Here is a 24,314-nt window from a genome sequence, read left to right as displayed (position 1 = left end):
AGTGTTGATTTTTAAATAGCTTCATTTGGCTATTCCCTACTGGTAGTTTTGGACAGCAGAGCCCTGCCATAGAAAAGCTCTAAGTATGGCTGGAATGAAGCCACTGTGGGGCTCTGTCCTCCCAACCCTAATAGCCTCAGCCAGAACCTGGGAGGCACCATACATAGAGTCCACAATCTCGTGTCACCATTTATGATTCTACACCTGGGTTTAGGTGACCTACTTAACCTCCAGTATGTTTCCCCAACTGAAATGAAGTCAGTAATGGCTCCTTCCAAGGTCACTTGGCTAGTCAGAAGAAAGGTCGCATGGAGCATGCCCTGCTTGAACCTGACAGGAAGCAAATCCTTAGAGGAGTTGCTAAGGTCTTCAGAGAGCAAGCATCTGGTGCAAACTCCTACCTGATGGGACAAAACAAGGACATGTGTCCAGGGCCTCTGAGTCCAATCCTTTTTGCCTTCTCCTATACCCTGCTGCTTCCAAACTGAATCAATCGATGCTTTTAAAGGATCTCTCTGAAAAAAAATAATAATAATAATAAATAAAGGATCTCTTTGTTAGTTCCTTAAAACCCTGCTAATGGATTTCAGAATACTCTACAGTAAGAGTCATAACAGATCTGATTTAGTAAATTTGATGATAATTTGGAATTAGCAGTTTTATAAATATATGTGAAAATTTGAAGATAAAATACACAAAATACTAGTGAGTTCTTAATTATCAACCCATGTTTTTATTAATAACATGACTGTAGTTAAATCTTATTTGAATTTTCAAAATTGAGGACACCTCTAGATTAATGTGACTGAACAGCCAACCAAAGTAGAGATTAAAACCCCCAAAGGCCTATGTGCAGCCTCTCACCTGGCATTCCATCGCTCCTCCTCTCTGCCCCTCTCTCCCAGAGGGAGATAATGCTTTGAAAACAAAACTGCCATTAGAGAAGTCACTTTCTGGTGTCTTCAGAATTCGTCTGAATCATACTTAATTGCTCAGTAGTCCTCTCTGGGAGCATTCAACCTATCGAGTGTTAATGAGTAAATACATTTGTTGGCAGCTAAGAAATGGCAAATGTAATCACTTTGCAGTAGGCCACCCATGTGCCCTTAATGGAGAAGGATGCTATATAATGTCCTGTTTGCCAGAGCATGGCACCTTTCCCGGAGCGGGATTGCACTTCCAAAACTGGCAGTACTTACGTCACTTCTGTTGGTGCAGGCAGAGGGGCAGAAATGAGCATATTTTTGCTTATGATTTATGTATTTATTTTATAGAGAGAGAAAGAGAGTGTGAGCAGGGTGGGGGCAGAGGACAGAGGGAGAGGGAGAGAAGCAGACCCTCCGCTAAGCATGGAACCCCATGCGGGGCTCGATCCCAGGATGCTGAGGTCATGACCTGAGCCGAAATCAAGAGTCAGATGCTCAACCAACTGAGCCACCCAGGCACCCCAGAAATGAGCAAATCTTTTTAGTATAACATTTAATCAGGACAGTACATATCATGTTAAGAGTAATGCATTCCGACCATGACGTCTGGGTTGAAAAGTTAGAATCTCTTTTCTAGTATATTACACAAACACAATGTACCTGATAGCCTTAGCCTGCCAGAGGACTTCTGATCCTACGCAGTAATTGGCCTTCGTAAAAAACAAAAAACAAAACAAAAAAACAAAAACAAAAACAAAAACACAAACATCTAAGAATTCAGCAAAATGGGTAATAAAGCAGGTGCAATTTTAAAATCTCTCTCTCCTTGCTCTTTTTCTTTCCTAGTGTGCACTGATCTAATTCTTTAAACCCTATTCATAGCAGGAACCCATGAAACTACATGAACAATCCAATTTACTGACAACCAGTTTTATCCCCAAGAGCTTAAAATACGTAGATTTTCACCAAGTCCCTTCAATCTAGAAGACATGTCATGAATTTATCTCTTCGATCTCTTCCTCCCTCACCTCAACTTTATTGATTTTTGTACCAGTAACTAATTTTGACCTTTGAGGGTAACGGTAATGGTTCTACAGACTGAAGGGACTGCAATCAAGCCTGATCTGTGGCTTTTCTAGTATTTTCTTCCTGCCCTCCTCCCCTGCTCTGTTTAATTGTTTTCCGTCTGCAGCTAATAGATCAGTGACCATGCTCACTTCATCATATCTGCCTGACCAGCCGTTAATACAACTGTAGCATTCAGGATTTATGATTTGGCACACCAGGAATCAAAGAAGAGGAAGTCCTGTCTGTTAACTGCATGTCTGTACTCAGAGTGGGGATTTCAAAAGCAGGGCGCACAGTGAGGGGCAGATGAGTACGCAGGTGGGTAGGGTTGCCCAGAACCGATCGTATCTCACAATCAAAAGCTACCCCATGGAGACCACAGTGTGGGCCATGAGCTAGAGGAAGCTGCACACATTTAGAACCGCTCCCCCAAAATGACTCAGGGAACACCTGCCAGCCACGTAGTATGCAAATGATGGGGGCCTGAAGAAATATTCTTTTTACTATTGTTTGGTTTTCTTTTTGAAATGGATTTCAGGGGACGCCAGAGTGGCTCCATGGCTGAGCATCTGCCTTTGGCTCAGGGCATGATCCTGGGGTCCTGGGATCAAGTCCCGCATCAGGCCCCCCGCAGGGAGCCTGCTTCTCCCTCTGCCTGTGTCTCCGCCTCTCTCTGTGTGTCTCTCATGAATAAATAAATAAAATCTTAAAAAAGAAAGAAAGAAAGAAACTGACTTCAGAAGTCCTGCTATAGAAAAGTCAGAAATGATGCCATCTGCTAATTGAGGAAGGTCAGTCTGAGATGGACACAGCCTGCTTGGCACTCAGCCCCTCTTCCTCACAGTCCCACTCATCTGTGGGCTGGAGGTGCACCCAAATACAGGAGGGTCCTACGAGAGGAACTTGCCTGTCCTTCCTTCAGGGGAGCCCATAGGCATCAGGAAATCCAGAGGGCATGTCACAGCCATGTGGTGGTGTGCTAGCACTTGACTGCAATTTCTGGGAGCCAGGAAAGGGGTCAAGGGCATCGGTGGTGTGAGTGCAGACAGCAGGTCTTCAGCAAGCCTTGAAGGAGGGTTCCTGTGTCAGAGGATGGAGGATGGGATGAACAGGATGCCTGGCCAGGTCAGAGAAGAGCAAGGAGCCAAGGTAGAGGGGATAAGCAGGAAGGGTCTGAGATAGGAAGGGTCTTCACCTCCAAGGCATCTTGGGCCTTCTCAGTGGCTTGCTGATCTTCTCTCGGAAAAAACTCACACAGACACACAATTTGATATAGGCATTCAGGCATTCACAGACAATAAAATCTAGCCTGAAAAATCTCTATGCCCCAGGGGACACCTGGGTGGCTCAGTGGTTGAGCATCTGCCTTCGGCTCAGGTCGTGATCCCAGGATCCTGGGATCGAGTCCCACATCAGGCTCCCTGCATAGAGCCTGCTTCTCCCTCTGCCTGTGTCTCTGCCTCTCCCTGTGTGTCTCTCATGAATAAATAAATAAAATCTTTAAAATATATATATATTATATATATATATATATATATAATATATATATACCCTAGATTAAAAAAATAATAAAAGCCCTGAGTTACAGGGGTAAGAAAGCCTGATGGGGAAGGTGAGGACATTGGTATAATGGCTGTGAGTGGAGTGTTATTTAATGAAAGGAAGAAGGGCAGCGATGGGAGAGGATGGGTGTTTCTGAGTGCTGGTGAAAACAGTATTTTAAGAAGATGAGTTAGTATGGAATTATCCTGCAGAGAAAACTGGAAACAAAGGTAACAGAGAGTAACCACAAACAAAAATCTGGGGTACACACAAATGATTCAGACAACAATAATGACAGCAAGGCAGTTGTCGCTTTTATCCAATAATCTAAGTTGCATACAACCAAAATCTGTTTTCTAATATTAAATATAGTATCAAAACGGTTGATTTTTAAGGATGTTCCTTCTCATGCAATAAAAAGCGATAAATATATTTTCTTTCTGTATTTATAGTTTTGCCTGCTATAATATGCTTCTTTTTGAAACTCAGCATTTTAATTTGTCCATTGATTCAATAAACATTAAGTGCCTGTTGAGTGCTAGACTTTCTAGTATAATTAATTTTCTTCTATCCTCTGACTAATTTGGGTATTACTCATCTATTTCATAGATGGAAGAAAGAGGGCCCTGGGGAGAAACAGGGGTTGAAAGCAAAACCAACATGTAGTTGAGTGTCTACAGTGCACCCACAAAGGTTCTAGATGCTTTTCCGCCTTTTCGTGTCTAGTGCTGCATGATTCCCTGTGATTCTCACCCTGGATAAGAGGTGCAGGGCTTGTGCTCTTTCTCCTGTACCGAAGCTCACCTTTCAAAATCCAGTCCCTTCCTTCTAAGTTATGATCCTGCTCCCCTCAAAAAACAAATTTTCTATGATATAGTCATATCTGAAAATACCTCTTATTTAAATTGTCTTAGGTATCCTAAAATATGACACTACGATTCAAGTCTCCCTCCCCAGCAGACCTTGGGCACCTGTTTAGAGACCCGCCAGTCTGGGGAGCTAATGCTGACAAGGCAGCAAGATCAAGGCTGAGGTCAGGATTCCAGTGGGGTAGCCTGGCCTGTCAAATTAGCACAATACCTCCCCCCAAAATAAATGACAAAATCGATGTCAAGAGGCACCTGTCCTCAAGAAGAATTAAATATGTAGATTTCAACAATCTGAAGTTAGCACGTCCTCTGTTCACAGAAACTCTGGCTGCCCAGTGTCATGTTTCTGGATGCAGTCATACTGGGGCTGATAAAGAAAACCAACTACCAGATAGTTATTTACTATGAGAAATATCACTGTGTGCCAGGCAGGACTGCCTTCTGCCTGGCAAGGACACCCTGCGTTGTGGGCCAGCTAAAGAGGAAGATGCCTTGGCAGGTGACTTCATGTTCTGGCATCAGAAGGGCCCCAGAGTTCATTTACTAATTCAACAGGTCCGTACCCACTGTCTGTGGAGAGCTGGCACGAAGCAGATGCCCAGTGAGATTACAAGAATGAGTGAGTGAGGGAAGAAATGGATACATGAACGCATTGGGGTGACCGTTGTGCCAGACACCAGTTAGGCAATAGAACGTTCCAACCAAACATAAAGGACATCTCGCATTGGCCTGACACAGCATCTGCTCACCTGAGTGGATTTGGGGGTCATGATCTCCAACTTCTGCAACTATTTCTTTTCTGAGTTAAAGCTAGTCAACTCCTATTCTTACGAGCACTTTTTCTTCTAATGTGCCAGCCAATCAAGGCACTGGTTTTGGAGATAACCCATCCTATTAAACGCTTTAGCTTATCTCTGCCCGGATCCTACTTGTGCATATTCCTCCTCCCCTATACACTGTATATAATCAATTTTATTTGTCCATAATTATTATTTATTGATAATTTGGAAAAGAGAAAAAGAGAAGCCTGAAAATAAATGTCCTCCAGAGATCTTGAGCCAGAAGCAAACTTTTAACATGAAAATAACAAAAACCTGGGCAGTGAAGTTTTATAGCACACACACCTCCCAATTGTCAGCTACAGCTGAAATTTTGCTAGAGTGACTTTCTTCCGTTTGCTCTTGATCTAGTTTCCTTCTTCATGTCTTCCACATATTCCCTGTGGTATGAACATTTTTCATAAGGATTTTCAGAAAGATAAATGTGGCTTATATTTTCTTAGCTCCAGATTCTCCCTCTGGCCTCTGAAGCAGTAAATAATGGTGCTTAGAATAGGTACACTTAACTCTCCTCGGCAAGTCACGCTTGGAGCAGAGACTTGTCAGTGTAAATGCAAGTTCTACATACTCTGTGAAGAAGCTTTTGTCTCCTGCATTCTGGCCTCCAGATGGAGATGAACCCTTGAAATTATTTCTCAGTAGAATTGGAAGAAAAAAAGTTTTAATCAAAAGCTAAGCCTTCAGTAAACAACTTTTGTTTTTATTCACTCGAATACCAGTGTGTACAAGTACAGTAGCTGACATTTCTTCCCACTTACATTGTCCTCATATTGCCAATGGATTGTAGACTATGTTTGGATTCACTTATTGTATCATCTTTGAGGTTGATTTAAACTCCTTGCCTGGTAAAGTGGAGTATTCTCTAGTTTTTCAATTTGAATAGGGAAGCTTTGAGGAAGTATCATTTACACCCAGCCAAACAGTGACCCCTCATGAAGTCCACATATTACATATGCCCAGTGCCAAACTCTCCATTACCTCTCCCTGTACAGTTTTCCAGGAAGAATGAACAATTGCAATTAACAGCTTACCCACAAACTTACTTTGAAACCATAATTTTTCTTCACCAGATTAATTTCAACAGAGACTGGCCAATTAGCCAACAGGTCAGATCACAGACATTGCTCACCCTCTGCTCTTAATAAACCTGCTCATTAGTAGTGAGAATGTTTAAAGACAGGTTGCAAATTAAAAGATGAAACCAAAAATAGATTGCAGTAGGTGGCATCCACCCCTATTGTTATAGATGCCATTGCGGAAGCATGTCCCTCGAGTAATGGAATCTAAACCAACACAGAATAATTTGAAAACAAACAATGCTGCTGTCAAGCAGGCACCCGGTTTTAGATTGTTTTAAAATGCTTTTTGAATCTGTAAGAATAATTTACTGGTATTCCTCATTTGAAGTGGAAAATCCTAGAATCTTTTCAAACCGGTAGAAACTTTAAATGTCTTGACGTCCAACTCCCCTGTTTTGTCATTGAAACAGTGGGAACTAAACTCACAAATTGATTTAAGTGACTTTCATCCATATAGTTCAAATGGGTCATGTATACAAAAGTATTTGCAAACTGTATGGATTAACATTCATGAATATTTTCAGAGATTGCATGCAGTGTCCAACCTAATGTGTTTCCAGTCTCCTGAGGGGTCTTTTGTCCAATTGAGGAAAAGTATGAGGTCACATCTTCCTTCTGGGTTTGGCCCTTTGAAAGAATAGAGAGCTGTAGCTGAATACCCAGAGCCACAGTCCCCGGTGCTGGCTTCTGGAACCTGCAACATAGTGGACTTTTTCAAAGCAAAGACATTGCTCTCAGACCTAATTCATCCAAAACTGAACAGGTATTTCTGTGAACCTAGCAGGTGTCTGGCTCAGACGGGGTTGGGAATACAGCACTTACCTCCGGAACTCTATGGTGCTGTTGTAGATATAAACAACCAGAACTAATTTGATTTTGCAGGAAGACCAGATCTGGGAACTACTATAGGCTATTTCTCTCCCTTGCTCATATTCCTTAGCAAGTGGAAAAGTGAGACCCAGGGCAGGTCCAGAGCCATTTTCCTGACTCTGGTGATCAGGTTCCTTTATCACACACTGACTCGGTTTTCAACAAGTTTGCGGCAGACAAGTTAGGAAGTTTCTGGCCATTGGAAGTTACTTTTGTGCCTGGCCTTCTTACTCCAAAGCATGCTTGTGGAAATTCTCTGATGCAGTGCCCCATGCTGCCATTGAAAAATCGAGGTTGCCTACACTGAGGAATGTCTAGGGAATTAACTTATCTCTATTTTACTCATTTATTAGATTTATTCTCTTTTTTCCTAAATAAAAGAAGATCCCACTTGTATACTGAGAAAAGCTTAATTAAAGAATAGAGAGACTAATGGAAGCTTTTGTTTCTCTGGCAGTGGCCCCTGAAGCATGTGAATATAGGTTTTTCCCTTTGCTTTATTTCTCCTTGACAGAAGGCAGCCAGATCCTTTGGGTCACCAAACCCCTCCATTCTGAAGGCTGCCATTCTTCTTTTTTTCTCCTTGATTGCCTTCTCTCTGGTCCCCTCTTTACAGCATGAACAAGTACTCAAGATGAGTTTATGAGGGTTCTCTTTAGAGACAGGCCTGATGAATGCTCTGTGACTCAGCCAGCAAGAGGCTCTTGTGGTGTGAACATCTGTCATGTTCCTCCCATCTGAGGCTACAAACACTTTCTCGTGTGCCTCTTCCCAGCTCTTCAAGCAATATTGCCATACAACCCCTCCCAGGGATCAAGGACCATAGGTCCCTCCAGTAGCAGGGCCTCTCTCTCCACAGGGTAGAGCAGATTATTGCCACACGCTACCTACCAACCCTTTCATTCTTTTCTATTCAAGAGTTTCTCTTTGGAGGCCTAATCTTTACCCCCATCACTCAAATCTGATTTGTCTGCCTTTATCATTCAGCTTTCCACATCAGAAATAATAGCAGCCTTTGCCTTCCCATTCACTGCAAGCTGAAAATGTTTATGTAACTGCTAGGGAGGCATGATTCTCGAGGAGGGTTGAATATAGTCCACAAATAGCAAAATCCAAATAATGGTTCATTGAGGTAGATGGGGTTTCCAGAAATGCTTTGGAACATTTCAGTTCCAAGTGCAGGTCATACTAAGTATCACCCCACTGCTGGGTTTACCCACACATACTGCTTTGCTTATGCAACATGGCCACGATCAAATCTTTGAAACTGGGGCCCCAAAATTCTTTCCATATAGAAATATTTTTTTTATGTCAGTGGCTAAGATAAGACTTCCCCTCCAAGTGGCAATGGAGAAGAAAGGCTAAAGAGAGTGGATTCCAGAGTTAGACTGTTTCGGCTCAGATGCCAGCTCCACAGGCAATTACTCAATAAATATTAGCTGCAATTCTTATCATTATCCTCTATCATTATCCTCATGTGGATACCAAAAGATATACTTTTAGTAACACGTAGGCAGTTCAGGCTTTAATGCAGGTATAGTGTATATCCATATAGTTTTCACAAAAATTAATAATTCTACACTGTTCATGCTTCTTTCCAGAAGGATGTAGCAAAAGGAACCACTTACTTTTTCACCAATATCCTGCATCCTCCTCAAAGTATAAAGATTATCATCATTTTGAAACAAAGGACAGACGTGGGTTAGAAAGACAATAAGCTACATAACAAGCTTGGAGAAATCTATTTTTTCTTCCATTTTTGAAAGTCTTGCAGAAATTGAGCAGCTCTGATAGCAGCAAAGGGCACCAGTCTTGGTGTTCTGAAGGCTTCCCTGAAGCACACATGGGGTCAGATTACACGGAAGTAAAAACCACTAATTCCAAAGGCCAGACAAGTTTCTTCACAATAGGCTTTGTCCAGACCAATTTCTGAGATAAGAATATACAAGGATATCTTAGAGAGAAGTATTGGAAGGCTAAGAAGCCACTGGATAACAAACAGGGCTGAGAAATGATCTTGGAGGAAAGAGAATAATAATGACAGAGTTGCAGAGTGGGGAATAAAGGGAAACATGTGTGCTCTTGGTCTCCTTCAACCTACACGTGTTGGCTGGGGTTAATTAGGCAGGTACCAGGAACCACCTGCCACTTGGCTAGAGGTTGACCAGATGCCTGAAAGTGGTTAGTTATAACCTACTCCAAAGAGATAGTGGACAGTGTGGTGCTGAACCAAAAGAAATTCCTTCAGACCACTTCTGAAATCCATTCCACACAGCAGAGGCCCAGAAAATGCAGGTGTCCCCCAAGCACTGCATGTCAGATAAGGAAAAGGACCACAGTCAAGTCGGTGCACAATGAGTTTAAAAATTATTGTTCTTTTTAAAATTATGTAACCGTTTCATAACCAGTTATGTTCTTTTAAAAAAAATATATGCAGGGGATCCCTGGGTGGCTCAGTGGTTTGGCGCTTGCCAAACCTTCTACCTTCTCCTTCTGCCTGTGTCTCTGCCTCTCTCTCTCTCTCTCTCTCTCAATGTCTATCATGAAAAAATAAATTAATAAATCTTTAAAAAAATATGCAGATACCCCATGAACTATTTACATGTAGGCAAGAAAATGTAGACCCTACACTTGTGAGTAATTGTGCCCTTGGCTTTGAGTTGAAGGTGGCTGACCCACACCCAAAGCCTCACTACTCACACAGGGGAAAGCAAACAGAATATTAAAATTCTTCGCCAGTAATTTATTAACAAGTTTCCAAAACAAATTCCCTAGCAACAAAATCAGATCACCTCATTCTGTTTCTGTATGACAAATAGATTTTTTTCTAAATTTTCTTTTTTTTAAATTTTTTTTATTTTTATTTATTTATTTTTTATTTATGATAGTCACAGAGAGAGAGAGAGAGAGAGGCAGAGACATAAGCAGAGGGAGAAGCAGGCTCCATGCACCGGGAGCCCGATGTGGGATTCGATCCCGGGTCTCCAGGATGGCTCCCTGGGCCAAAGGCAGGCGCCAAACCGCTGCGCCACCCAGGGAATCCCCTTTTCTAAATTTTCTTAACAGAAAATTTATACTACTTTCAAAAAACTTTTTAGTTTTGAGTTTGTGTGCCAACATTTTTATAGATAAAAATATGTTGGCATTTTTCTTTTAAACAAAACCTATGATTGTAATTTAAGTCATCATATGGCATATGTGGTTTGAGAGCCACCAGAGTTACTTTTTTTTTTTATCTTTTTTTTTTTTTTTTTTTTTAATTTATGATAGTCACAGAGAGAGAGAGAGAGGCAGAGACACAGGCGGAAGGAGAAGCAGGCCCCATGCACCGGGAGCCTGATGTGGGATTCGATCCCGGGTCTCCAGGATCGCGCCCTGGGCCAAAGGCAGGCGCCAAACCGCTGCGCCACCCAGGGATCCCTAGAGTTACTTTTTGAATGGCTTTTTATTTTTTCATCTTTATTTGTGATTTTATTTCTACACTAATATATCTAAACGGTTAAATATATGTGTTTCCATGTCAGCAATAACTTGTTTGAAGGCTCCCTTAGCTGATCTTACAGATTTTATTTTTAAATGCTTTATTTAAATTAACCTTAACACATGTAGCTTTTGTTTAAGGAGAAAGAAAACTTCTAAAAATATTATGACAAACTTAGGTCTCAGAGTCTCTATTTTCATTTCCTTGTTTAAAAGTCTTAAAATTCCTGGTAGGGGAAAGGAAGAAAGTACTCAGAATACTTGACTCATTTTGTTTTCAGTTTACTTTTTCTAAAAGATGCTCCTTTATTTTTGCTGTGACTTGAGACACAGTTAAGAGTGGTGTGAAGGGACGTCTGGGTGGTTCAGTGGTTGAGCTTCTACCTTAGGCTCAGGGTGTGATCCCAGAAGCCTGGGATCGAGTCATGCATCGGGCTCCCTGCATGGAGCCTGCTTCTCCCTCTGCCTGTGTCTCTGCCTGTCTCTCTCTCTCTCTCTCTGTCTCTCTCTGTCTCTCATGAATAAATAAACAAAATCTTTAATAATAAAAAAACAGTGGTGTGAAAATACAGGAACTTTATCTTAGCAAAGGTAAATTAGAGAAAACCAGAATAAAAAGGATGAAGGTATATAAAAATTTATAACAGAAAGGAATTATAATAATGACTTATCGAGGTTGGATGAACTCACATTGGAACTAAGGTACTAGACAATATGAATATGAAAAATGGGAAAGGAGAGATTAAAATTTTATTTTTTTAAAGATTTTATTTATTTATTCATGAGAGACAGAGAGAGAGAGGCAGAGACACAGGCAGAGGGAGAAGCAGGCTCCATGCAGGGAGCCCGACGCGGGACCTGATCCCCGGACCCCAGGACCACGCCCTGGGCCAAAGGCAGGCGCCAAACCGCCGAGCCACCCAGGGATCCCCGAGATTAAAATTTTAAAATACCAAGTGCCTTATATTTCTTAGGCAGAAAATAGGTATTGATTAAGTGTATCTTTATTAAGACATAGCAAAAGATGGGACGCTTGGGTGGCTCAGCGGTTGAGTGCTCGCCTTCCACTCAGGGTATAATTCTGGGATCGAGTCCTGCATCGGGCTCCCCCGCATGGAGCCTGCTTCTCCCTCTGCCTGTGTCTCTGCCTCATTCTCTTTCTCTCTCTCTCTCTCTCTCTGTCTCTCATGAATAATCTTTAAAAAAAAAAAAAAAAGACATACCAAGGGAGTATCTATGAGATTATTCTTGATCATCTTTGTTTTTAAATATTTTCTAACTACTTTAATTGAATAACTGAATAAAACAAAAGACACATTATTAACAACAACAACAACAAAAAAGATAATGTTTGAGGGGTTGTGACTCATGCCACAGAGAGAAGCTTCCCAGGCTGTTTTAGAATCTGTGTGCAGCTTGTGCATTAGTGTTTGGTTTGTACCAATATTCTCTTAATTAGATCTGACATGACCTTTTGGTATCCAATCAGGATTGCATATGTTCTAGTAATGCACCTGGAAACCAACATTCCCTGAAACTAATCATCTAGGGAAAGCCACGGATATTTGCACTGTCAATGTTGGCACACTTTGTTATTTCAGCCTGAAAGGACAATTTTAGGGAATGGTATGAGTGAAGTGTAAACATCAACATGTGGATTATGTGTTTGAGGGGAACCGTTACTCATGAATATGGCAGGAAGTGTATGCCTGGTTTTAGGTTATAAGAAGAACACACACCTGTGAGCCAATTTAGAAGAAACAGGGTAATTGGCAAGTAGCTGATAACCTGAGTGGGCCGGGCAAAGGGAAGAGACTCACAGTGGGAAAGCCTACTCCCTGGTAAGAAGGGATTTATCTTTGTGTGCGAACCACTAAAATTATTAGCTGAAAACACTATTTAATGTCATTATTTAAGTCATTGCTTTTGACACTATTTTTAAATAGGTGTATTTTATTATAGCTCCAGTGCCTGTTTTCTCTTTTACTGTCACTAAATGAAAGTTCCAATAGACTAGTGAACATTCTGAACCCTGTAATTCTGGACGTAGAAGGTACATCACGTAAGAGCTATCCTTAGAAATCCTATTTTAACATGCTACTAGCTATATTTTTGAATTTAAGTTAAATAAAGTATTCCCGAGTTTTTCTCCCCATAAAACAATCCTCAGTGTTTGCTTCTAATTTCTTAGTTGATTTATATTGTTTCTTTTAAATGGTAATTTCGAGGGGGGGGGCAGGTATTCTTAGCAATTCAGGCAGATGAGCATATCACATCCCATGCACCCAGCCATCTCAACTTTGATTTCTATTTCTGCAGCTGAAACCAAAAATTACTCATAAAAATTCCATGATTTTAACAGAAGTAGCCTCAGGGGAGAGCAAATGCGCCTATCAAATAAGTGCTGTTAAGGATTATCAATGCAGAATTTGACTCTTGTCTATGTCACCATTATCGCTTTTGTGACACGTGAGGCAGATTCAGTCCATAAAACATGGTGGCATATTTTACCTTTTACATTTCACTACTGCACAAATGAAAAGCTACTAAATGTAAAATTATAGACGTGTTATGGAAGTATCACATTGAGAAATCACATAAAGTTTTGTAATAAAAACTTATTCAGAACCCACTGAAGGGACATCTAATGCTCTGAACGTTGAATAACTAACGTCTATAATACTTATTCTCGATTATTGCCAGCAGGAACAATAACAATAACGGATCAGAATTTAGGACCACTTTTATTTATGAGCAAGAGCTTTAAAATAAATGCATAAATCCTAAGTTCATCTTTTTTCCACATTTGTATTCTTCCTTCAGTCGTCTTCAATCCTAGTGGGGTGAACTAGATGCTGAAGGACTTGACGATGCCCAAGCCAAGCCAGTGCCCAGAGCAAGGACTCCTGGGTTTTCTGCAGCTCCTTTGTGCCCTCAGTGTCCCCACTCCTTCCTTCTGTGCTGCCTCCATTCAATATGGTCCCCACACCACACACTGCCACCACCACCCCCGATCCCCACACCCAGGACCAGTCCCAGCACAGTGGAGGACTGATTGATGTTCACTAACAAGCCTCACCCAGTCTGCTTAGGTCATTCTGAAAGTTAAAAAGTGCAACTGGATTGTTCTGGATTGTAATCCCAGCCTCTAGGGCATTTATTCTCCTAAAACTGTTCCTCCTCTTAAAATGGAAATTTATACAGTTGCAGTGGCGAATAAATGGGAGGGTACACATAAAGCACATCTGACCCGAGGGGCTCATCACTGTGCCTCAGTTCATTGTTCACCATCCTTGTTGTTCCCTTTCTCGGATCCCCTTTCCAGCCCAGGGCCCTCGCTTGGCTCCTTTGCACCAAATCAGCCAGAATCCTGCTCGGTTTCATCCAGAACTTCCCCCAGGGGAGCTCAGTCTCCCCAGTCTGACTGAGATGTGAGCCTCGTCTCTCCTCTAGGTGACCCTGAGTGTGTCAGCTGTGTGAGGCCACCTGGAGGCCTGTCTCGCTGCCCACCACCGTTCTGACCTTCCCATCCTCATACTCCATATGCTGCTCACCTGGATCCACAATGCTACAATCTTTGGGATTCCAGACATTTCCACGCCTGGACATTTCCACTGTTGTCTCTGCCAGACACCCCCATGCCCAGAGAGCCATCTTTGGAATATTTTAACATTTCTTAATATATCTAGGGTAAAATATTCAGAATGTTTCCCTCTCATTAATCAATGTAGAGCACCATCACTTTATCTACTCTTTTTTACTATTCGTTATCAACATAGTCCTGATCCTTGGGAGTTTTTGTTTAATAAATAAAATAGGTCCCTCCACTATGGACACATACGTGTCTGTGTCCTACAGAAGAGCTCAGCGGCTCCCTCTGGACTTGCCCATTTGGTAGCTAGACTCACCTTTCCAGCCACTGGACCTACTTGTGAAAAGCAGATAAACAATAGTAAATATTTTCTAAGATAAAATGTAATTAGAATAAATATTTGATATGTGATAAACATATTTCAGCTGCTTTACAGATTGAAGCATATCTAACCTGAAAGAAAACACATGAAACTTTCAGCCATGGGTTTCATTCAGAAAAATTCAGTGGTCCAACAAAACATTCCACTTGCATTTATAAGAATAGGCATTACCAGGGCCACCTGGGTGACTTAGTCAGTAAAGCAACTGACTGTTGATTTCAGCTCAAGTCATGATCTCAGGGTGGTGAGATTGAGCCCATGTAAGGCTCCACAGTTGATGTGGACTCTGCTTAAAACTCTCTCTCCCTCTCTGTCCCTCCTCGACCCCCTAAAAAAAAAAGAAGTTGGGATGCCTGGGTGGCTCAGTGGTTGAGTGTCTGCCTTTGGCTCAGGGCATGATCCCCGGGCTCTGGGATCGAGTCCCACATCAGGCTCCCTGCATGGAGCCTCCTTCTGCCTCTGCCTGTGTCTCTGCCTCTTTCTGTGTGTCTCTCATGGATAAATAAATAAAATCTTTTAAAAAATAAAATAAAATAGAAATAAAAAAATAAAAAGCAGCAACAGCAGCTGCATTACTAGCCTCTACTGCTTCAGGTGTTCTGAATTCAGAGCATCTCAACATGAATCAGTCTCTAATATGATCAAGTACAGGCTTGAATGGCATTCTTTAACAAATAAAATTCTCCTAGTATTTAAAAAATATATGCCCCATTTCTAACATCAGATTTTACCTGTAATAGAAATATCTTTCAGACAAGGAAGGCAGGAAGCTCTGTGTGTTTTCAGAATCAATATATCAGTCAGTTGCTTTGTTTCAGACTTGTAGGTTGTATACATGAGCAGTGCCCCTTAGTAGTATTTGAGGTGAGTGAGGGTTTTGTGAAGTGCAAGAAAGACCGCTGGGCATGGGGGCTCCTTCTCAGGGATATGAGTTCTGGTAGCATCCATATAGAGTTAAATGTCTAGAAATGAATCATTTTAAAACTAGTCATGTGTCCCATGGAATATCTCCATGTGACTCCAGAGGTGTGCTAGCTCAGTTTGAAGTTCAAGTATCCTAGGATATTTACCGTACTGCCCTTTAAATGAGAGTGTAATATGTTCTTGACTTATCTCTACCTTATATAAGTACTCGCTTCTTGAGAGTAGGGGATGTGTTTCTATAACTCACTTGGCGTCCCTTCTATACCTGAGAGTGCCTGGCACGAGCAAGCTGAATGCTCACCTGTAGTTACAGGCCACACACTCAAAGTCCCACCAAGGGCCAGCAAGGGGATATGAACAAGGGAAACAAGCTAGGTATAACACCATTAGAAACGGAGAACCAATGACCTGAATGGGCAGGTCCACATTCACAGATCAACGAGGAAGACCTGCATTAAAAACACACTGGCATCACAACTGACTGTAAATGTTTGAAGAAATGGGGAGCCATGGCTCAGGTCTTGGAACACCTGCCTGACCAGCTGACCTTCAGTGGGCCAAGCTGAGATAGAGGGACTTGCAGGCTTGAACTGAAGCCTGTATAGGAGGGGAGTGATAGCAATTGGAGGAGGGCTTCTGCTCTGGAAATGCTCCTGAGTGACTACAGCTCAAGACGTAGAGAGATTGGGATGTGGAGAAGGGGACTGGGGTTGGCCATGCTCATAAAATTGGATTTGATTCTGTGGCAATGGGACCCAGGGGAGGTTTAAAGGTAGGAAGCAACCTGATTTAAAAAAAAAAGAACAACAGCCACATGTTTGAAGAGGTAGTTTCAGGTGGTTGACAAGAGTTTTCTTCTATTATCTTCTTGCCAGGATTACGCTGACTGCACACACACACCTGTCAGCTAGGACCCTTCTGAGATGCTTTTGACGTTGGCATAGAGGCAGCGTCACACAGTGGGTTGGACCTCCAACCCCAGCTCTACAGCCCACTAGCCACATGCCTGACTTCCCCAGGCCCCCTCTTCTTTCAGCAAAATGGGGGAGAACCATAGCCCCAATTACATAGGACTGCAATTTTTTAACTTAATGAGATAAGACCTATAAAATACTTCAAACAGGAAGAAGTCAGGTATTATTCTATTTATCATGAATCACAATGTGAATTTGTACTATCTTTCTTCCCTTCAAAAAACTCTAATATGCCACTGTGAGCTGAGGACCTCGACCTCTCGGCAGCTCTAGTTAACACAGAAAACATGCCATAGAGAAATTAGAATGTGAAAAGAAGAGGTACAAGTCTTCTATCAAGATCTGAAATTGTGATTTTTAATATCTCTTACTTCCCATGAACTAGAAAACTCATCTGAACACAGTAGAGCCCATCCTTGAGTGTCTTTTCACTTATGTTTTTCATTGCCTTTAATTTTTTTTTTATTTCACTCTAGTCCTCCCTGACCTTTTTCTCTGCTGTTCCTTCTGGGCTTGGGGGTGATCAGAATGACCCCCGAGCACATTTTCTTCTCAGCAGAGGCCCATGTAAGCCAGCTATTTTGAGGGAAATGGAATATATTATTGGCCTGATACCACTGAAATTTCGTTACCTTACCTTTCACAAGCGCTTTAGTCCTTCGAGGGGACGACTGCTGAGAATAACCTTTTGCCTGTTGTACAAACATCTGTAAATGCACAGCCACGGTAATCTCAGACTCCCACCCAGCCACAAACTGCAGGAATCAGACGGTGGGGTGTGGGTCACAGCTATTCGTCCCTGGAGTGAGGGAGGTTTTTCAGAGTCTATTGTCTGCTATTGTAGATTCCTCATCTTGGGAGCCCTTTGTCCAGCTTGGGAGCACTCCCCAGTAACCTTTTACTGTCCTCATGGGAAGGACATTTGCCACACCAGCTTTTGGGAGAGGGACATGAGAGGCAGAGGAATACTGACCCTGGCCTGGTGTTCCTCCCCAAATTTCAGCCCTGTGAGGGTGCAGGTCCCCAGGGGTAGCAGCCTTGTGTCCCAGGCCTGCTTCTGTAAGCTTATGCCGTGGGGTCTCTTAGACCCCACCAGGAGCTGCCAAAATCAAAGGGAGTGACTCTTGATATCAGTAAAGCCTACCTGGCCTCTGGCCTGCTTTATGATTTTGTTAGAAGACATATGTCTCCTGAGTCATAATTTCTCCATGTCTCAGGGAAATAATTTGAAATATATTATTCAGTAGAATCTGACTACTTTAAAAGAGAAAAGAAGACTAGGATTGACCAATTTTGCATTAGAAACCTTAAATTGAGGTGTCTTCGCATTTCTTTTCTTCCCCCTCAAATGAACAAAAACAAAAAACAAGATTTGAATAAGCATTCATGAAAATATCTTGACTCATTAGTCAAGAAGATGAGAATCTCTAGTGCTCGCCCCTGAGTAGTTTGGTTGGTGAACCACCAGTGACCAGGTCAGGGAGAAGGTCAAGCTGTGTGTCAGAAAGGGCTGCTCTCAAATATTCACAGGACATGTACCATGTGAGGTAAGGGAAGAAGAGATGAGGAAGACCAAAGGAAAAGCACACCAGGGGAGATGGGGACCCTCGCTTTGCATGGCCGTTTGTTTCCTTCTGGGATCGACTTAGAATAATCTTTGTGCTCAAATTCATTTTCAGACCTTAACTGTTTTGGTTTTTCTGGATACCTGTCCTAATTTTAGCATTGAAAAGAACAATGACCTACTTCATTTTTCTATTCTAATCTTTTCCTATGTAAACATTAAAAAACAAAACAAAACAACACCCAATTACCTAAACTGCCTCACCCCCTTAGTGAGATGGTACAGCCATGTTCCTCAATGATACTCTATGAGTGACCTGTCCTAATTTTAGCATTGAAAAGAACAATGACCTACTTCATTTTTCTATTCTAATCTTTTCCTATGTAAACATTAAAAAACAAAACAAAACAACACCCAATTACCTAAACTGCCTCACCCCCTTAGTGAGATGGTACAGCCATGTTCCTCAATGATACTCTATGAGTGAAGTTCCTTCTAAATCAGAGAGAATTGGGATTCATTGATTCAAATTGCTGGTATACAAAGTAAGACAAATCAGTAGATTCAAAACAAACAAATCTTTGGTTCCACAGTTACATCTCCATATGACACCCCCTGATAGGTCAGAAGGTGGAGCCAAATATTCCTGATGCTATGGATCTATGGTTTTCCACCAGGAAAGATTTAGAAACACACCCAGGCCTAACCTCACCCCAGGCCAATTAAATCAGTCTTTGAGGTGAGGATCTCAAAACTTTTTAAATTTTATTTTATTTTATTTAAATTCAATTAATTAACATATAGTGTATTATTAGTTTCAGAGGTAGAGTTCAGTGATTCATCAGTTGCATATAACACAGTGCTCATTATATCACTTGCCCTCCTTAATACCTGTCACCCAGTTACTTCATCCCCCAATCACCACCCCTCCAGCAACCTTCAGTTTGTTTCCTAGAGTTAAGAGTCTCTTACAGTTTGTCACCTTTTTTTATTTTGTCTTCTCTTAGTTTCCTCTGTCTTCCCCTATGATCCTCTGTTTTGTTTCTGAACTTCCACATGTGAGTGAGATCATATGGTAGTTGTCTTTCTCTGACTGAAGTATTTCACTTAGCATATGCCAAGCTGGTGCAGCCACTCTGCAAAACACTATGCAGGTTCCTCAAAAAGTTAAAAATAGAGCTACTGTACAACCTAGCAATTGCACTACTAGGTATTTGCTAAAGGATACAAACATAGTGATTCGAAGGAGCACCTGCACCCCAATGTTTATAGCAGCAATGTCCACAATAGCCAAAATATGGTAAAAGCACAGATGTCCATCAGCAGATGAATGTATAAAGAAGATGTGATATGTATATATATATATATATATATACACACACACACACACACAATGGGGTATTACTCAACCATCAAAAAGAATGAAATCTTGCCATTTGTAATGACATGGGTGGCACTAGAAGATCTCAGAATTTTTTAAAAGCTACATAGTAATTGTAATATGCAGCCACAGTTGAGAACCATGGCTCTCGGTAGAGAACAGTAACTGGAGGCCAGGGTGGCACTCTCTCTAGTTACCAAGAAATGGGCTGAGTTAAGTTGAGATACAGAACCTTGAGTCTGGGAAACAGGAGTGACTTGCTTATTGGCTGGGAGCAGTTCTATCACAGCACCCTGAGTCCTGTGTGATCATCACTCTCATTCTGAAGAGATCCTTGCAAAAGATGCCCCCCCCCCCCTTCAATGAACTGGAAAGGAGCAAAGTCAATGTGCTTTCTAGCTTCTACAGATAATCTCTGAAATATCAGTCAGGGAGAGGATTTGAACAAATATATTAACATTATTTAATATTTATACATATTTTAATACATTTTAATAATAATAATAATACAGTTCATACATAGACATACAGACTGATTCACTTATTCATTGAGCTCCTGCTATGTCCCAGGTAGTCCATAAGGCACTAAGGATATTGTAGTAAAGCACAACAGCCATGTTTCCCTCCAGGGGGAGCTCGAATTAAGTAACCATATGGGAGTCTAAACCTAAGAAAGGGTAAGTGAACTGCACTTGGGAACTTGCCGCTAGCCTGGAATATTTCTGGGGTGACTGCTGTCAGGCATAGAAGGGAGAGGTAGCTTTTCTTCTGCAGGCACACGCCTTCCATGATGCTGGAACATCTGAGTCATCCACGACAGCCACTGTCATCAGAACTTTCTCTGGAACTTTCAGAGTAGGTGGCACAGGCCTGTGTATGTACTGAAGGAAGCAGGAAGTGTCGAGGCCACCCATTTGTTTGGGGGTCATGCTGGGAAAACTGTTTACACAAAGATAGACTCAGGGTATTTTTTTTCTTGTGAATAAGTGACAAGCTGTTCAGTACACAGTGAAAGTTCCTCTCCACCAGCTATGAAAGTAGCGATGGATAGCCTCCAATGTTTACTTGTCACCCCTTTAACCTTAGATTTGCGTCATTGAAATCTTCAGCCCGTGTATCAGGAGAATGACACACACATGCCAAGGGACATGGGCTGAAATGGCAGGTACAGCTTTGTGAGAGGTGGTATACATGGTCCTATAAAGGGACGAGCCTCAGAGACATCAGGAGGTGGAGTCAATTTTCACAGGAAGAGTGAGCATGTAGTCAGAGCAGCATGGAAAAATGATAGAAGCCTGTGTTGTGGACAAAAGGGAAGGAGGTTTTGATGGTGAAGCAGGAGAAGAAAAATCACACAAGAACCAGCTGACAGTTGGTCAAGAGGAATGGGAGGCAATTGAAGGGGGCCTCCAGGTGTGCCACACACTGCACAGTGTTTAAGCCTTAGCCAAGGAAAGACCACTCATAAATATCTTTAAACACACCTTTTCTTTGTTCAGATGTTCTGCTCTTTATAAAATGCCTGAGTATGCATTAACTCCATGAATCCTCAAAATAACCCTGAGAAGTGTTATTGAAATCAGTATGTAGATAAAGGAAAATGTTGACCTGAAGCTCACAGTGGCTAACTTGTCTAAAATCACACAACCAGTTAAAAGGCAGAGGCAAATCTCAAATTCAAATATTTGAACTTCAAATCTAGTAATCTGCAATGTCAATATCCTACAGTAAGACTGGGTCCTGGTCCCAGCATGTGCCTGAACATTGGTATGATTGCACACATATCATGTGACTCTTGTGCCTTTGAAATTGTATTCCTCTCATTTCCTTGCATTTCTCCTTGTCTTGTGAAGATTTATACTGTGACACTTACCCCCTCAAATATGCATGAGCATAAGGTAGAGATTAGGGTTTTACAAATCTGGATTCAAAGAAATTTTATATTCCACCTCCTTGTACCTGCTAGTACCTATAGAAATGATATTTTGTCATGCCTGTCTCCCTTTTTTTCCCAGTCCATAAGAAAGAGCTTTTGAATACTCAGGTCCCAAGAGCTGAGCTGAGCCCAAGATGCTGATCATGTTCAGTGACAGGAAGTTCAACTGCCTTAAAAGTCTAACTTCTTTCTCACTTTTGGAAGTCAGGTGAAAAAAAATAAGGACTCATCTGATAGCACAGAATAAGAAAAATACTAGAAACAAGAAAAGGCCATTTTTCCTATAGAGGCTCATTTCATTCTATATACCATTTCCCTGGGATATCTGCCAATTGTTAGCAGGAAGAATAATGTTATCCATTTTTTAAAATTTCACTCTTGAGTATTATGGAGATAAATAGCTAAATGATGGAGAAGTAACTTTCACAGCAGTAGTTTAAGAAGGGTAAGTAAAAAGAGCTCAAATGCAGATACATTTGATGACATGAGCAAATTCAACCGTGAATGAAAAAGTCAGTATTTCTATAGGTGCTGTTTTAGAAGAGTCCTCATTTACATCAACACTAGAAAGGAGAGCCAAGTCCATCTATCAAAATGAGGATATTAACAGGTTTATTTGCAAGCCCCAGAAATCTTCTGGTTGCAAACTTACAAACATTTTTTTTAAGTCTTTTGTGTTCTGTTTCGCTGCAGGACCAATGCAAGAGACCATCTATGACTTCTGGAGGATGGTGTGGCACGAAAACACTGCAAGCATCATAATGGTGACCAACCTGGTGGAAGTAGGAAGGGTAAGTGGGGTATCCACCTACATGGCCACTGTTCCTTGCTCAGTTGGTAACATGAAGTAAGGGAAGAGTAGGCTTTTGAAGTATGATGTGTACTCCAGAAAACATTAACTAATGTACCTCCTCCTATCGCTTGCTGCACTTGCTTATAAATTATCAGTAAACATAGACTGAATTGCTTTCATTTGTTGCGATAGCAACAGACAGGAAAGGCACTCAGGATTTAAAAGCAGTTGTTATCTGGCTATATTGAGCACACAAAAACACCTCTGAGCATGAACACTTGTTGTGGGGTGTCAAAACTCAATAGGTGCTGTATTCGACATGACTGCATTCCCTAACTCAGGAAAATTGACTCTGGATGCAATTCTTTATGTGGCATTCCTGCATCTCCTCTTGCTTAGATTTTACTTTCCTGGTCCTCTGTTTCTTAACCTGTAAAACAGAGATCATCACCTGCCCCCAAAGTCTTGTATTACTTTATCTGGAGGAACTGGTCATGAGAGCTATTTTATTTAACCAGGAAATGCTTGAGTAGTTATAACTTTAGTATGCCATAAGATTATTACAGAGTTGAATTTAAAAATGAGAAAAAACACAGGATGCAATCACTTTGTTTTGTAGCAGGGTCAATTCCATGGCTCTGCTCAACTCAAGAACCCACTAATTCTTAGAGAAGGTCGTCATTGTGAGACTGACCCTCAGCAGTAAGGGTAGCCTAGAAGATTAGCCTAGGAGTGAAATACCGGGGCAGCAACCATAAAGGGGTGGTTTCTTAAGATTCTCAGTCAGCCTTAAAAAAGAAGGAAGTCCTGCCACATACATCAACATGGACGGACCTAGAGGACATTGTGCTAAATGAAATAAACCAGTCACAGAATACATGATTCTACTTATACAAATTATCCCAAATAGTCAAATTCATAGAAGCAAAGAATACCATGGTGGTTGCCAACAGCTGGAGGAGGAAGAAATTTGGAGTTGATGTTCAGTGGGCTTAAGGTTTCAGTTACACTAGATGAATAAATTCGAGAGATCCACTGTAGAAAATAGTGCTTATATAGTTAGCAATACAATTTTGTGCACTTAATTTGTTAACAGCTTATGTCTCATGGTAAGTGTTCTTACAAAAATGAAACAACAAAGGGACACAGGAAACGTGGGGAGGTGCTGGTTATGTTTACTGCCTTGATCATGGTGATGCCATCAGGATGTACACATGTGTCAAAACTCAAGTTATACACATGAACCATTGTATATGGTCAATTATACATCAATTATACTTCAATAAAGCTGTTTCCAAAAAAAAGAATTTTCAGAAGTATCAGGAGGTGCAAATCAAGAAGAGAGACATTAAGAAGTGGGAAAAACCTACAATTCTAGCAAAAATAGCAAACTAAGTAATCTCAAAACCCTCCTCCTACAAACATCTAGAAATTCTAGGTAAAATATGAGTATACATTTAAATGTGTGTATATAATGTATGTGTAAATCATGTATAAATGTAAATATATATGCTAAAAATGTTTAACTTAGCTCCCAAAAATGGAAACTACTAGAAACCAGAAGAGTGGGACTGGAGACAAGAGTGGACACTGCCAGTGTTCTCCAGGGGCTGGGCAGGTGGTGTGGGTCAGTCTTGGAGGGAGGGTGGGGGGCCTCAGCCTCAACGATTTTGGGTCTTGGGTGTTAGAGGCTACTGTGAACAGGAGATAATGTCTTAGGCCTGTATAGCACTAGGAATTTGAACTGAGATTGCCACATGACACCTAAGCCCGCAAGAGGTAAACACTTAGAGAGAAAGGTCAGTCCAGGGGGAAGTGGAGGGAAGCAGAAGAGGGATTTGACAAGCAGGCAAATCAGTTCACTGAGGGTCTGGGCGAGAAAGCACTTCCACTAACTCATGGGTCAAAATAAAATGCTCTGATAGAAATCAGAACAGAGTTCAAACTGTGAATCATAAAGTATCAGAGTAGACTTGTAGGATGCAAAAAAAACTAGGACTTAAAAGGGTGTATATGTTTTTAAATGCTGTTAGAAAATAAAAGAGACTGGGATGCATGGGTGGCTCAGTGGTTGAACATCTGCCTTCGGCTCAGG

General features: G+C 41.4%; 1 protein-coding gene across 16 annotated transcripts in view; it reads left to right on the top strand.

The window, feature by feature from the left end:
• Window positions 1–24,314, top strand: part of PTPRM (protein tyrosine phosphatase receptor type M) — a 777,617-nt gene that overhangs the window by 698,766 nt on the left and 54,537 nt on the right. For all 16 annotated transcript variants that reach the window (XM_072734918.1, XM_072734917.1, XM_072734916.1 and 13 more), the window contains one exon: window positions 22,120–22,217. In XM_072734918.1, the coding sequence (XP_072591019.1) occupies window positions 22,120–22,217 (98 nt within the window). The remainder of the gene's footprint in view (window positions 1–22,119; window positions 22,218–24,314) is intronic.

This window comes from Vulpes vulpes, chromosome 13, assembly GCF_048418805.1.
Source record: "Vulpes vulpes isolate BD-2025 chromosome 13, VulVul3, whole genome shotgun sequence".
NCBI classification, from domain to species: domain Eukaryota; kingdom Metazoa; phylum Chordata; class Mammalia; order Carnivora; family Canidae; genus Vulpes; species Vulpes vulpes.
Note: the sequence above shows the minus strand (reverse complement) of the source record. Positions and strands in the feature narration are given on the sequence as shown.